The sequence below is a fragment of the Mauremys mutica genome, chromosome 5, assembly GCF_020497125.1.
Source record: "Mauremys mutica isolate MM-2020 ecotype Southern chromosome 5, ASM2049712v1, whole genome shotgun sequence".
Lineage (NCBI taxonomy): Eukaryota > Metazoa > Chordata > Testudines > Geoemydidae > Mauremys > Mauremys mutica.
In genome coordinates, this window is record NC_059076.1 from 55681913 (window position 1) to 55696463 (window position 14551).

Sequence of the window (14551 nt, forward strand, 5' to 3'; positions counted from 1 at the left end):
TTCCAGAGACAGGATCAGAGACAGAGACAGGAAAAAAGGGAAGAAAAGATATGTGAGGACAGATTAGATTAGTCAAAATAAAAGAAAGAGAGAAAACTACAAATGTCCTCATGGACTAGTGAAGTGAGAATGGAAGATACAGCAATTTGTGGAGTGAAAGGTTAGTATCAGCGCTGCCACGGAAGGAAGGAAGGAAGACAGAAAGACAGAAAGTTTCTGTCCCATGTAGTTGTGGAGAAAAGCTTGGAAACTAACCCTAAAGGCAGAAGGCAAATAAAAAGAATCCAATAGTTATCATTTACAAAAATTCTCATGATTTGAAGACAATCTCATGATTGCTGAACACTTAGGGTTGGCAATACAGTTTAGTACACGTGAGCTGAATCTTGGATACATTCAGATTTACATTAAATTTGACAATTTTGGATTCAAATAAGGCATTTGTGAATTTGAAAAAAAAATGGTAATCTACTTTTGTGACTTGCACTAGTGTGTCCAATAATGATAAGCAGTCTGGATAAATTCAAAACATGGAAACACCCTGAAACTGGGCTAGGAAATTAGAATAAGAAAAAACAAAAACAAAAAACAGGCAAAATGAAAAATTGTAAATGTTGTGAACTTCCCCCCCGCCCCCACCAACAAAATGCTAGTTAAAAAGGCCTCTGCCTCAAACTGGACATTCAGCTGAGTATGGAAGTCAGATTTAAAGAGAAAATAGAGTCAGGAGTCTGGAGAGTCAGGAAAACGGGGGAGGGCCAAGAATGGGAAAGAAGAGTGAATTGGTAAGAGGGGGAAACAGCAGGTGAGCTGCAATCTCACCTTGACACTAATGACCTGAACATAATTCTGATCAAAGGAATGTATTTTATTAAGTTATATTAGCTTTCCCACAGACTTCCTGCACGGCTTTGGGCAGGTCATCTCTTTGCCTCATTCCTTCCCTCCCTCTGTAAAACAAATATATTAATACTTTCCTATCAGACAGGGGTGCTTCTTCGGTTTAATTAATCAATATTTGTAATGCAAATAAAGATCCTGACATGAAAGCTGCCACTGAAGTGCAAAATATTATATGTTGTTTTCCTGTGCTCCCCAGTCCTTGAATACACAGTCAGAGAGGTAGAATGGAGCCATGGAGAGTGTTAAAAACCAGGAAGGCAGTTTTGAATTAGAAACCATGATGGCCACTTGTAGGGGTTATATGGTCAGGCTCCCTAAGACAGAAGTGAAGAGTAGTTACCACTTTCTGGATTCTCTGAAGTTTTCAGAGGAATTTGGAAGATGATGTGTCTTTTGCTCTTTACACAACAGCAGCAATATGAAGAAACTGTGGAAACGCTTCTGTCCCCCAAAATGGTGTTTATGAAATATAAACAAGCATGCTATGTCTAGATACGTACATACTACTGATCTGAGGCAGATTCTACAACCAGGGCTGCTCAAAGGGGGGGGGGGGAAGTGGGGCAATTTGCCCAAGGCCCCGGGCCCCACAGGGTCCCCCACGAGAATATAGTATTCTATAATATTGCAACTTTTTTTATGGAAGGGGGCCCTGAAATTGCTTTGCCCCAGGCCCCCTGAATCCTCTGGGCGGCCCTGTCTATAACAGAGAACACAGGGAGCATGACTTGAGGACTCAAACTATTTTAAGGGATACTACCCTATCCCTATGTTCTTCCGTAGTATATAAAAGAGGGAATTGCAACAATGGAAATGGAAAACAATTGGAGAAAGAATACAGATTTCAGTAACATTAGGCTTAAGGATGATTTTCAGCAATTTTCTGGAGATACTGATAAGCCACTTTATAGACAAAATTTGAGCTTATGTTCAAATAAATGTGTTAGTCTCTAAGGTGCCACAAGTACTCCTGTTCTTTTTGCAGATACAGACTAACACGACTGCTACTCTGAAACCTGTCTTCATAGACAATGAAGATTTCGAAGGAAAATCCAAGTCTAGGATCAAGAACTCCTCCTATATGTCTAGCCTGGAATAAAAGTTAAGAATAGTGATAGAGTTGGTGGCTTGAGACAAAGAGTATAAAATCTTTTTTACCCAGAACAACTACAGATTTTGACACACTGGCTAAAGTTGTGATTTAACTGGCAGCTGTGTCAGGCAGGATGACAGACAGCAGACACAGGGATCAGGGTAAGTCAAGAGAGATACACAGGCAAGTGTTATGTAAAATCTTGAAGCCACCAATGAGACATCTCAGAAGTAGGTATGTGGAAATGGTGGTTCATGTTGGATAAGAGGAGGAGAAACTGTGACGCCTTCACTACAAATAAAATGGGAACATGTAGAATTCAAACCAGGAATTTAACCAGTCTATTCTTGAATATGAAGGTTCTCAGATGTGCCTTGCCTGCTCACTAAACACATGTAGGTAAGCGACTTTATGATATCCATATAGCTCTGCATCAGTGAATTGTTTCCTCCCTGTCTGTGATTTCTGAAGAGTGAATTTTAGTGTTTGTAAAAGTGAGGCCCACTGAAGACAACAGGAAACTTTGGCTCCAGCCACAGCTTTCAAAGAACATGAAGTCTCGACATTTCCTCAGGTTGTTTGGCAGGTGCTCCCAGGGCCAGCTCCGAGGGTTTTTGCTGTCCCAAGCGGCAAAAACAAAAACAAAAAAACCCCATAACTTTCTTCTTGGGCGGCAATTCAGTGGCAGGTCCTTCCCTCCGAGAGGGACTCGCCACCGAATTGCCACCGAAGACCCGGATGTGCCGCCCCTTCCCCTTGGCCGCTGAGCTGGTGGCCTGGAGCCAGCCCTGGGTGCTCCTCAACATTCCAAACTGCCAAATTTTTGCTATTCCAATCCTGTGCCTCCTTGGAGCAGAGTCTGACTGTTGTCTATGCTATCCCTGGAAGCACCAAAAGGAAGTGTGGGGACCTTCTTCTATAATTTCAGATTTCATAGTGGAACTGTTGAAATTTGAATGACTGTTTTGGTCTAGGTATAAAAGGCATTGTATTAAACAACACAATCTTAAAAGAAAGCAAAGATCTCTTTCATAGCTCTATGGTTTTTTTTGTTTTGGTTTGGGTTTTTTTGTTTTTCAGTTAAAATAGTAGAGCTGGTTACATTTTAGGAATGATCTATGGATACAAAGCCCTTTTTCTCACTCACATACAAAAAGGCCTACTGAATCAGCTACACATTTTCAAAAGTTAAAACAAAAAGATACAAAAGCAAATCTGAAGGGATTCTTTCTATATGGTATTATTTCTTCCCTCCTCCCCCATACACTTCTAATTTCAAACAAGGTATCTGGATTTTTAATAGAAATGATAGCCACAGCATCCTCACAACCTCATCGGAGTGATGAATCAGAAGTTTATAATTTTTTTTTTACATTCACAGAGAATTCTCTTCTGCTTTGCCCTCTCTTCTCCTTCTCACACTCACTAACTTCTGACAGCTCTCTCAGTTCCAAATGTTTGATTTTATTCTAGTCATACAAGATCTACTCTGTTATGCTTACTTCCCCTATAAAATTTACAAGCTGCACACCTTTTCTTCTAAACATAGTTAATAAGGCTCATCAAAGCCTAGGAAACAAGGCCAGAGTACCAGCCAGTCACTGACATATTAATAGGAAGGTAAGGTCAGATATGCTTGTGACCTCTCCGTAGAATGTTTATATAGCCCCAACTTTGCTGATAAAATGGGGTATATGTAATGAACAATTAATGATGCAAGTGGTAAATATATGTAGATGTTCTATTTATTATAAAGAGAATTATATAGATGCAGATGTGTATGGATTTTAAGGTATACATCTACAAGCCTCTCTATATACTCTAATTTTATGCCAATACAGAAATAACACTCAAGATTTTTGTATGTACATAATCTGTTGAATAAACTTCTGTACCAGCAGTGCTTAATTTGTAATGAAAGAGATGCTATGGTTCAAGTAATTTTTTTTTATGTTCATTACTGACATGCCAAGACCAGAGGTGTCAGGCCTATGAACTGCCTGTCTTAGAGGTGCTGGGGCTCAGCCCTGGCAAAAATTATGCACTGTGTACCAGTCATGTGGTATTAATATATGCTCAGTGCCAACCATGTGACCCAATTAGTATAGCAGTATCTCTTGTTCTGTATACCCACTTTGTTTTTAAATAATCTTGATATACTCCAAAATATATATCTATAGACCATATGAATACATGTGAGAGGTACAAAAATTACAGTCAGAGAGTAACAATTATAAACTCACAGAAAGATATAGACACACACTTATTTACATTTTGAAGTTTGTTTCAAACAGCAACATAAAAGTTTTTCGTTATGTTTACCTATAATCTGGGTCTGATCTGAGATTCTAGCACCTTTGTCTCTCTCTGTATCCTGGAGTCTGTAGCAGTATCTCAACATCTATCTCTGGATTTGGCTCAATATTATCAACAGATCTTTTCCCATCATTGTGTGAAACAATCCATTCCTGAATGAGCAGACCTCAGAATAACAACAGCTTTCCAGTTTTCCATAGAAAAGTAATCTTCAGGGAAGCAGTAAGGAAAGGAGTAGGGAAATACCTTTCAGCTGAAAATCTATTATTTTACCTTTCTCACCTCTTTTGAACCTCTTCTATACATGCACCTTAAGTCACCCATGGGACTGGAGGGACCTTTCAGTATGAAGCAATAGAGGTCTCTATTTCTGGTCAGGTCATTTAAAGGTGAAACTCAAATGTTTTTAAAAAAAATTTGGTTCCCCCCCCATGTTTCTTTCTTCTAAACTACAAAGATGCCTTCAGTGCTTTGTTTGTTAAACAGGGTTTTCTGAATTTTTTAAACCATAACAACAACAGGAATATGAAATCTTGACTTCCCTGCTCTTGCTGGAGAACTGTAATGAGACAGTGACATTTGTAAAGGTAAAACCTGCACTACAGATTTCTCAGCCTTCAAGTGAAGGGACGTTAAATCTTTCACAGTGGCAGCTTTTCTCCTAACTGTTTGATAGGTGTTTAACTCAAACAGGTTTAAAAACAAACCAACAAAGAAAAGAAATCACAAAGTATTAAACAGTCTGCTTAAACATCCCTTTCCCTCTCAGTGAAAGGCTGGAAAAGCTGTAGCTCAGATTTCTGTCTGTTTTGATGTCATTATCCCACTATTTCTTTAGATAGGCCTTCACCAAAAACAGAGAAGTTGGACTTGTAATTTCTAATGCAAAAGACAAGCAGAAAAACAAACCTTTCAACTATCTTCATGCATGATGCATCATGAGCACATTTCTTTTAGCTTTGCAGTTCACTTTAAAACAACATGTGAAGGGCTCTATGGTGGAAAAGATATGCTCCCCCTATTGGTAGATTTCAAAACTCAACGGGTTAAGGAAATGTAAAACCCCGCTGTATTCACGTGTGCATTAGCAATGTGAGTCACAATTAATTATCTCAAACTGTGCTCAAAAGGAAGCACTTATTGTAGGTGGTTGTGGAAACAGCTAATTTAGTAAAAGCTGTTTGGACTAAAACTAACAATAGACAATTCTATTAGCATATCATTACATCACAATTCCTGACACTCTTTGGTGGCATACCTTCCATGACATGTATCACATTAACTGTAGGCCTGGACTGATTATAAAACAGTTGATTATTTTTTGTAGTTCTTTTTAAAAATAACAAAACAACATTCAAACACGAACACCACTCAAATAGTCACACTGGTGAATATTTATGCACACCAGTAGTTTTACTAAAGGGTTTTCAGTGTGAATGAAGGGATCCTAATCTGGCTGACCCATAATGTTACTTGGTCTTTCTATTATTGGTATTTAACAATTATTTTAGATCCATCTGCTTGTGTATCCCCAAAACCTCAGAACACCAGCCCCACAGGGGTTTAAAGTGAGAAGGTAATGGAAAGTCAGTCAGGCCAAGGAGGCAAAGCTTATCTCTAAGAGCTAAATCACTGGACAAGCCACTGGAAAAGACTTTATGCATCTGGAAAATGAAAATACATTAAAAAGGGGTAATTAAGGACCACTTTGAAGTCATGTAATAAATTATCTCAGTTTGGGCATGATCCCATGAGGTGCTGAATACCTCAATTGCTATTTACTCCCTCGAGTAGGAGTTGAGGGCATTCAGCCTCTTGAAGGCTCTTCCATTGCCAGTTCATGCGACTTGGCCACATCCTTTCTAAATGCTCTGCTTCAAGATGGCTTGAGCCTCGCTTCACTTCCCCACCATCGAGGGAAAAGTGACACTACTAAACCTCCTCTTAGGATGTTAACATTCTAAACATTAAACAATACAACAGTACCAGATGCAAAGGTACAAAGTGCCCCATTATACAAAGGGTGCGACAAGCTCTCAGAGGAGATGAGACTTCAAAACCAATCTTCTCCATGCCCTCCCTGCCAAGCCCTAATCAGCAGATACACAGACTGAGTATGTCTGCTCACAATATAAGCATTCATTTGGTGTCACACTGAAAACAAGAAGCTGCTGCAAAGAAACCCCTCCACTTAAAGAAAGAGAACATACAGAGACATTTGAGAAGCTGCAAACGCTGAAGCTTTGTGCTATTCTTTCCTTGCTTGTCTACAAATGGTACACATGCATTATTCAAAGTGTGTCCTGTATTCATGCTTACCTGGCCAAGGGAGGGAAGTGTTGCATATGCCATCGGTTGATTCAGCATTCCTTTCTGCTTCATAATAAGCATTCGTTTCTGTTCCTCACTCAGGTGTGTCATCTGAGCTTGCATCTGTGGCTGCTGGGACTGTTGCTGCTGTATGTATGGCATCATGGGGTTCTTGCTGGGATTGGCCATTGGTGGGGTCATTCTCTGACTCAATTCAGCATTAAAATGAGTCAGAGGTTTAGTGTTGCCATAAGTAAGCATGTTGGGCTGCTTGCTTAAAGAGTTTGTACCCAAATTATTTGTCTGTTGATTAATCATATTCATGTGATTTTGAGGGAGGTAGTTATTCATTGTGGTCTTCTGTGGATTATTTGCCATAGGAGGCACTATAGGATTTTGGTTGTTGAAGGCTTGGGGATACATCATTGGACTATTTGGTTTGTCTGCACTGAAGGGTCCTCCATACGGACTAGATGGAGGTCCCACAGGTGACCAGCTTGATGCTTGATTTGGATGCTGCTGCTGCTGCTTTTGCTGCATGAGTTTAGCTCTTTGTTGCTGCTGTGCTGCCATTTGTTTGAGCTGTTCAGCTGGAGACAAGTCAGCACTGGGTATAGCCACAGGCCCAGGCCCTGAACCTGCAACAGTCACTGCTGCTGGATTAATAAGATAACCATTTCCAGGTCGTGACTGAGTTTGACCTGGAGTATGGGCTTGATTGGGAGTTTGGGGTGACTGAACAACACAATTTGCTGGTGAGCTGGCAGGGATTGGAGCTGGTGGAGCACTGGATACAGAAGTTATACTAGAAGCTGTGGAGACATTTGAAAATGGAGGGCCTGAAGAAGAAGGCCTCACCTGGGGAGACCCCATTGGTACATGAGCAAATGGAGAATGAGATGGATCGCTCTTAACACTTGCACTTTCTTGAGTCTCAGCGGCAGGCCTGGGAAATTCTGGTTCCTTCTTCTCTTCAAAGTCTTCATTGAACAAATCTTGTATGTCATCTTCTGGTACAGTGTTGGCTAGCTCATCTATTAACTCCTGCCACTCTTGATCATTCAGATTAATGTCTGAGAAAAGTTTGTTTTGATTCGAAAGGGATGTTTCAGAAGTGTCTATGCAGGTGGGGTCATCCAAAGGTTCTTGTTTTAGTTCCTTGTTTTGCAGGATGTTAAAACTGTCCTCAAGCTCACTGCAACCATTAACTGGGAGCTTTATCTCTGGAAGTCCACCATTTTTACCCAAGTCTTCCAGCCCACTAGCATGAGTTCCACTCTTCTGCAGGGGTAAGGAAGGCTTCATGTCAAGCTGGTGAAGAGGAGAAACAGAAGGCAAAGGCAAGTTATTGGGCAAGCTATTGATTGTATCGATTCCTGGTACATCCTTCCGTATCCGCTTGCTGGTTGGAGAGAAACTACCATCACAGACACCATTTTGCTGTTCTCCATTGAGGGGTGAACGCGCTCCTTCCAGTTTCCTCTTTACTGTCTCTTGTAGCTTGAAGGAAGAAAAGAAAGAAAAAAATAAAAAACATATAAGCCACTTACACAAATTTATCTTTCACACAACCATGTTATGAACTTTGCAACAGTAGGTTTTCCCCTTGTATCTCACAGATTTTAGAAATTCTGAATGGGAAAAGTCCTTGGTTTTCTCCTTATGCCTCAGAGGTCAGGCAAATTGGAGAAGAGGGTTTGAAACAAACAAAAAAAAAAACTTGATCCTGAATATGAGGTGAAGAATCTCACACATTGGTGCACTGCTGTTTAATTTGCCATTTGAGGGGTTTTACTATAAAGGTACATTTTCAAATGTGACTAGGGATTTTGGGCACCCAAAAATGGAAGCACCCAAAGTAAGTGAGACACTTTAAAGTAGCTTCAGTTTCAAAAAGAGCCAAGCATTTGCCCTCTGAAAAATCAGGCTCCTGTAAGCTAGTCTCAAGTTGGGCACCCAAAAATTGAGTAAAAAAAAAAAGAAAAGAACACTAATCATTTCTGAAAATCTTTGTTTCTAGAAAATTATTTACAGTATAAATACTGCCATTCCAAACACGAGCTGTTTTCTTTTATGTCTTTAGACAAGCGACTCATTTAAAAAGTTTTATCTAATCAGCACTCTGCTCTAATATACTAGACAGAGATATATTGGAAGTTGGTCTTAAATAGTAAAAAATATATAAACTTTAATAAAAGAAAAATTGTTAGCACTTTATATGATATTGAACTGATTCAGATACTCAGAGATAAACAAAGTTATATATAAAAAGTCTGTATAGCATTTAGCATGCTAGGTGCTACCATAATATAAGTAATAAAGAACAAATTAAAACAATAGTATAGCAATATTCACTTAACAAAACAAGTCCACAAATGCAGCCAAATTAGCCTTTTACATGAAAAACTAACTCGTTAACAAGTATTTTAACTCAGATTGATACATTTATATTCCATTAATGCAACTAGCTACAATTCTATCTCATGCTACACCAAATGCTACATCTATTGTTTAAATGCCAGGCTAAAAAAGCAGCCTTCTTTGGCTAAAGCTAAAAGAACAGGGTGTGGAAAAAGTGAAGAGGTCACAATTCCAGAGAACCTGTTCAGGACACATTTACATCCTTGATAGTAAAACAATGGAGAACAAAATACTGACGATTTTATCAATTTAAATATTTTACTTTTACTAAGATCATAGACATTCATCTCCCAGCCCTTCCCCATATTAGAGGTTCTCAACTTTTTTCTTCCCACGATTCCAGATTCAGACAATTTTTTATTCCAGTGACTTCCCATCCCAGAGTCCTCCAGACCAGTTCTCATGGTGCTTGAAGGAAAGTTTGATCACCTCAGCATATCGAAGAATTCCAGGAGTGGGGAGAAGGGGACTCTCCACACTCCCTCTTCCCTTGTCCTTCCTGGCTGCTCAGAGGAGAAGTACTGCATTCATTTCTTCTCATATCCCTCTGGTTATTTGGAATGAAAAACTGGGAGTTCCACTCTCCTTCCCTCCCCAAAAGTTCATCCTGGCTGTGGAACAGGTAAGCAAATGCCACCGTCTCTTCTCCCTTTATACAGGGATCCTGCTGACTCCCTCTCCCTCTCCAGTCTGTGTACTCTTCAGAACCATTTATTTACTGGGAGTGATATTCTCAGGACAAGGCCTATGCATCACACAGTTCCAGTTAAGAGCCCCACATAGTGTGTAAATGGGACTTCAGCAGTGCCCAGACCTTGTGCTGGTCCTCTACACAGGAATTAATATCACCTTTATAACATGGAAAGGAAAGTCTATGAGTCCCTAAGCAAAACATCAGCTTCTTCTCCCCAGTCCAAGCTCCTGACTCCACTGAAAAGGATTAGAGTATGAGATTTTTAGCGGGACAGAGTGGGAAAGTGATGAATATGTTGCTAATTAACATACGGGCTCTCTCTCCTAAGTAAGGTGCTGTTGGCATATAGACATGAGAGTTTGTTGCCTGTTACCCAAGAAGAAAGAATAGTGTATAAATACCATAGTCCTCGACCTATGCCTTTTTACAACACATTTTACCAGGAAGCATGGGTGACGTAATAAGGGAACATATAATACAACAATCATCCACTGTAATCTGTCAGCAGTGCTAACATTTCTAACTGGCTAAACAGACAAATAAATAAATAAACGAGATCAAACATCAGCCAAAAGCCAACTCTAAGATCATCGGGGCGAGTTCCGCAGCATGGATTAGATTAGGGTCAATCACGCTGGTATTTTTCTTTTTGCACGTCTGGGTTACTTTTGGTGTCGCTATCCCGAGACGAAAGAATGGTCTGGAGTGTGTTCTGAGGTTCCCTAACTCCTTATTGCTGGGGTCACCATTCCTATAGCTTGACTCCTCCCCAACAGTCTCACTGCAGCTTTCTGTGAGCAAGCACCCTCCTCCAAACCTAGTGCCAACGGAAAATCAGGTCCCATAAGGTGGCTTTATAACAGAATAACCTCTAAAGTTTAAAGCTAGCTGATCACCACCATGTGACATCAGAGCTCCAGGCAAAGAGTGAGAGTTCCCAGGCTGCTCTTGAACCAATATCACTAGCGTGTGGCAGCGTGTTACCACCATTGAGTTTGTTTGACTGATCTTTATATATCCCTAGCTCAGACCGCACAACCAACAATATGGATGTGGTAATACTCCCTCTTCTCAAGTACAAAAACAGTCATTTCCAAGTTTACCTCCTTCTGAACTTGAAAAGAAAGGTCATAAATCTCTTTTGGCTCCAAGAGCTGGTCTTCAGTAAAACAGCTGATAGAGTAACTTAAAATAAATACTAGAAGTTGCTAGAGTATCTGATATTATCAGCCCATTCACACATCACCCTCTGTACTCAGTTTCTACACATCTTCATTTCAGCTATTAAACATTCAGTTAACAAGTAACTCTCCGTCTCCCCTTTACCAGCCCTCTCCCCCACCAAAATCCCAACAAACAAGTGATCCTAACTTGCTGTGCCGATAAAAGAGCAATAGAGGACACTGGAGTAGTAAGCATTTCAAAGAGCTGGAAGTTACTGTGCTCAAAGACCCCCCAAGAAAATTCTCCATGGCCCTTAGCACTGAGTGACTGCATGCTAAGTACTTGGGCCTATCTACAGTGTATGAACAACCTTGTTGGAAGACCTGCTTACTGTACTGATGGTCCTTGGAGAGAGTTTCCTATATAGTTTGGTCCTGTAGAGTAGACAGAATCCAGGTGTGTTTCAGCCATGTCCCAGCAGCATGCAACACCCTGGGGCAATGTGATTCAGGGGCAGGATTAAAACACAGTTGGGTCCCATGTACATTTGCGAGACTGAAGTATGTTTCTAACAATGCAAAGGGACAACCATGTTCTCATCAGGTTCCCCATCATACTTATTTCTGTTGTAGAGCTGGGCCCTTTGTTCCCCAAGAATAATCTCATAACAAACACCTGCATTAAGAATGGGGCTATTATACTCAGGGTTTTGGGGAGAGGGTGCCCCCCAGATTAACTTGTCAAGTAGTCACTCAAGGTAACAATAAATATGTGGCTTAATAGACGTGGACATGTGGTGCTGAATTGTACTCAGTCCATTTAGAAAGACTGAAGGTGGTCACTTAAAACATGAGTTTGCTAATGCGGAGATCTATTTGTAGGCTTCACTATATCATTAAATGATTTATACTGAACCCATCATCTATTATATGGACATGTTTATGAAAACTAACACAAATTAGCGCCAAATGACCAGCAACAAATCGAACCCATTCCTGCCAATACCAACTCTTAAAGATTTCCTGATGTTCTAAAACTTGGCTGTCTGACTATACACATATACAAACACTTACTGACTTCAGCGGGAGTAAGAGCAGGACCAGTATATGAATATTAATGACTACATTTATTTTTTATTGCAACAAAGAGCCACAAGGAAACCATTTTCCCTCACATGTCTAATGTGCAGAAAGCATGTACTGTTGCATATGAAAACAAGTGGACCCTATTCTAAGCTTGCATCTAAAATTATTTGATTTTCCTAATGCAATTTCAGGATTTTGGGATTTACAAAAATTGCACAAACGACAAAAAAATAAAGACTTGTGTGGTTTCCTTTAATTGCACTTTGAAATCACCTTAATAACAGTTCTAGACAGAAACACCATATGAATGGTGCACTTGAAGGGAATGTGCTGGTCATAAACTTTGGAGAGGGTAAAAGAGAAAGCTGAGACTGCCTCGGCTAGGCTGGAGAGGAAATCTCTCTTCTCTTCTGGTATAAAACTAAAATATTCTTATTAGACCATTTTAATTCAAATGTTCATTTTCATGTCCTGACTGAGGAATGGTGAATGGCTGAGAAGTCTTGCATTGGCCATAGATTGGCAAACAGCTTACTGCATCAAGAGTCCACCCTGCTTTTGTATAAAATCTCAGTATGTCCCCTTCCCCCTCTGAAAACAAAGCCTGAATAATAAGATATTCTATTATAAAACGCCTTCCATCTCCCTCAAAGAAACAATATGTTGCTTGTACATGCACTCTGCAGTTTGCATAAAGCGGTTATTTGCAGGCAGCTTGAAGGTTCCTCTCTAAGAGCAAAAAATTCTTGATGCATAAAATAAAATAAAAACCCCTGCATGCTGGTAGGACATTATTCTTATTAACAATACCTCACTGATGGGACTCCATTTCACAGCAGGTTTCTACCACAAAGCAGAAAAGCAGAAGGCTTGGTGAAGCAGGACTCAGTATTATTTATATGTCATTAGAGGAACTTTGTTTGTGGAACAGAAAAAGGTCAAACTTTAGTGGGTTGTTTTCTGAAGCGAATCTAAAGGATGTGAGTGTGTGCACACAAACACACACAAATGCATGCACACACTCTATCGGCCTAATCTAACCAGTCTTGAAATTTTCAACAGGGCTGCAGCGGGCACAGCACAATGTATCCAAAACACAAACAACAGACCACTTGAGGCTGTCGGCAGAGCTTTCATCTGCTGGGAGAAGCTGCTCTGCTTCATCCCACCAGCAGCAATTCATTTTTCAAAAGAAATTAGACCAAGGTGCTGTTGTTATAGCAACAGTCAGAGCCACTTATACAGCCCCATCCCCCCAATCTCACTCTGACTTCAGTGGGCAGCTATTTCAATTATGTATGGGGAGTGACCAGGACTGCTGCTGTTTAGTCCTTTTATTGCTCTTTCAAAAAAAGCTCAGAGACTAAATTCTCTTTCTGTTTCCTATCTGGCTGTAAAAGTCAAACACACTTCATAGTGTTTAACACAGTTCCCCTTATGCTTGACGGTCAGATGATCAGTGAGGCCATAGACAAGACGGCTCCAGTTGCTATTACAGATGTTTTCATCTACCAGCTACATAATGGTCATGTTGCCACTGACTTTTTCTGTTGTTAACCCAGCTCTGGCCATTTCAATCCCTATGTTACATGGCATGAATGACAACTACGGCAACTACTGTGTGCATATCCTGAAGTTCTGCTGGATGTAGCAGGATGAGGCTCTGTTCTGTAGCTGTCCTTTGTTCTCGGGAAAAATAAACAAACACACAAACCCAAAAATGAAGCTCCCTGGTAGAAGAGGTGCATCTAAACAGAACACCGCTTAATATTCCCTTCATAGCACTCGCATGATTCAAGCTTTAAAGAAACAAAAATAAAAATTGGTCTTTCCCATTCCCCCTTCCCATTTCAGATGAGCTGAGCTGTCTCATCTTTACTCAAATGAGCTCAAGTCTGAAGCAATGACTAAACTCTGACCTTCCCTGCAAAGAGAGTCCTACTTTCCTTCTCATGTGTTTGGGTGTCCCACCATCTCTCTTTCCAGGTTTTTCTGCACTTGCCCCACCTTTCCTCTCTCACCATTTCTCCAGTTGCAGCATGCTCCCTTAGCTGGGGCGAGGTGAACATGACTTTCCCGTGAGATCACCAGTAGCTATGCCCAAGCATGAGCCTGATTCACCTCCACTCTGTATCTCTGTCTCAAGAGTGAGTTCTGAGCCTATAGTTTCCATTGCTGCACCCAGATGCTATGGATAGCTCATTAAAACATCACAGCTGGTAAAGGTCCCTTGCCCTGGAGTGACATTGAGTAATTTTATTTGATATGACTGACTCCTAGGCAAAGGTGTAATAGTCCTCATTGTGTCCTCTGATGATCAATATGGCATAAGAATTCTTCTCTTTTGTTTTATTTGACCTTTTGTGTGTTATGAGTTCAGCTTTAGCTTGTGAATGGACTTCTCATTCCTTCCATATTCCCTCTACTACACATGCAGTGATAGCTATTAAAGAAAGCCAACAGTTACAACATGCTGGTGTTTGAGAAAGAGCAGTATTGCTCTGTGTGAAATACAGAATACGAAATAACTGCAGTATCTCAGAGAGAGAGGTGTGTGTGTGTGTG

At 40.4% G+C, this 14551-nt stretch overlaps 1 protein-coding gene across 3 annotated transcripts in view; it reads right to left on the bottom strand.

The window, feature by feature from the left end:
• The window catches only part of MAML3 (mastermind like transcriptional coactivator 3), a 342237-nt gene that overhangs the window by 128981 nt on the left and 198705 nt on the right, over positions 1-14551 (bottom strand). For all 3 annotated transcript variants that reach the window (XM_045019992.1, XM_045019991.1, XM_045019993.1), the window contains exon 2: positions 6632-8122. In XM_045019992.1, the coding sequence (XP_044875927.1) occupies positions 6632-8122 (1491 nt within the window). The remainder of the gene's footprint in view (positions 1-6631; positions 8123-14551) is intronic.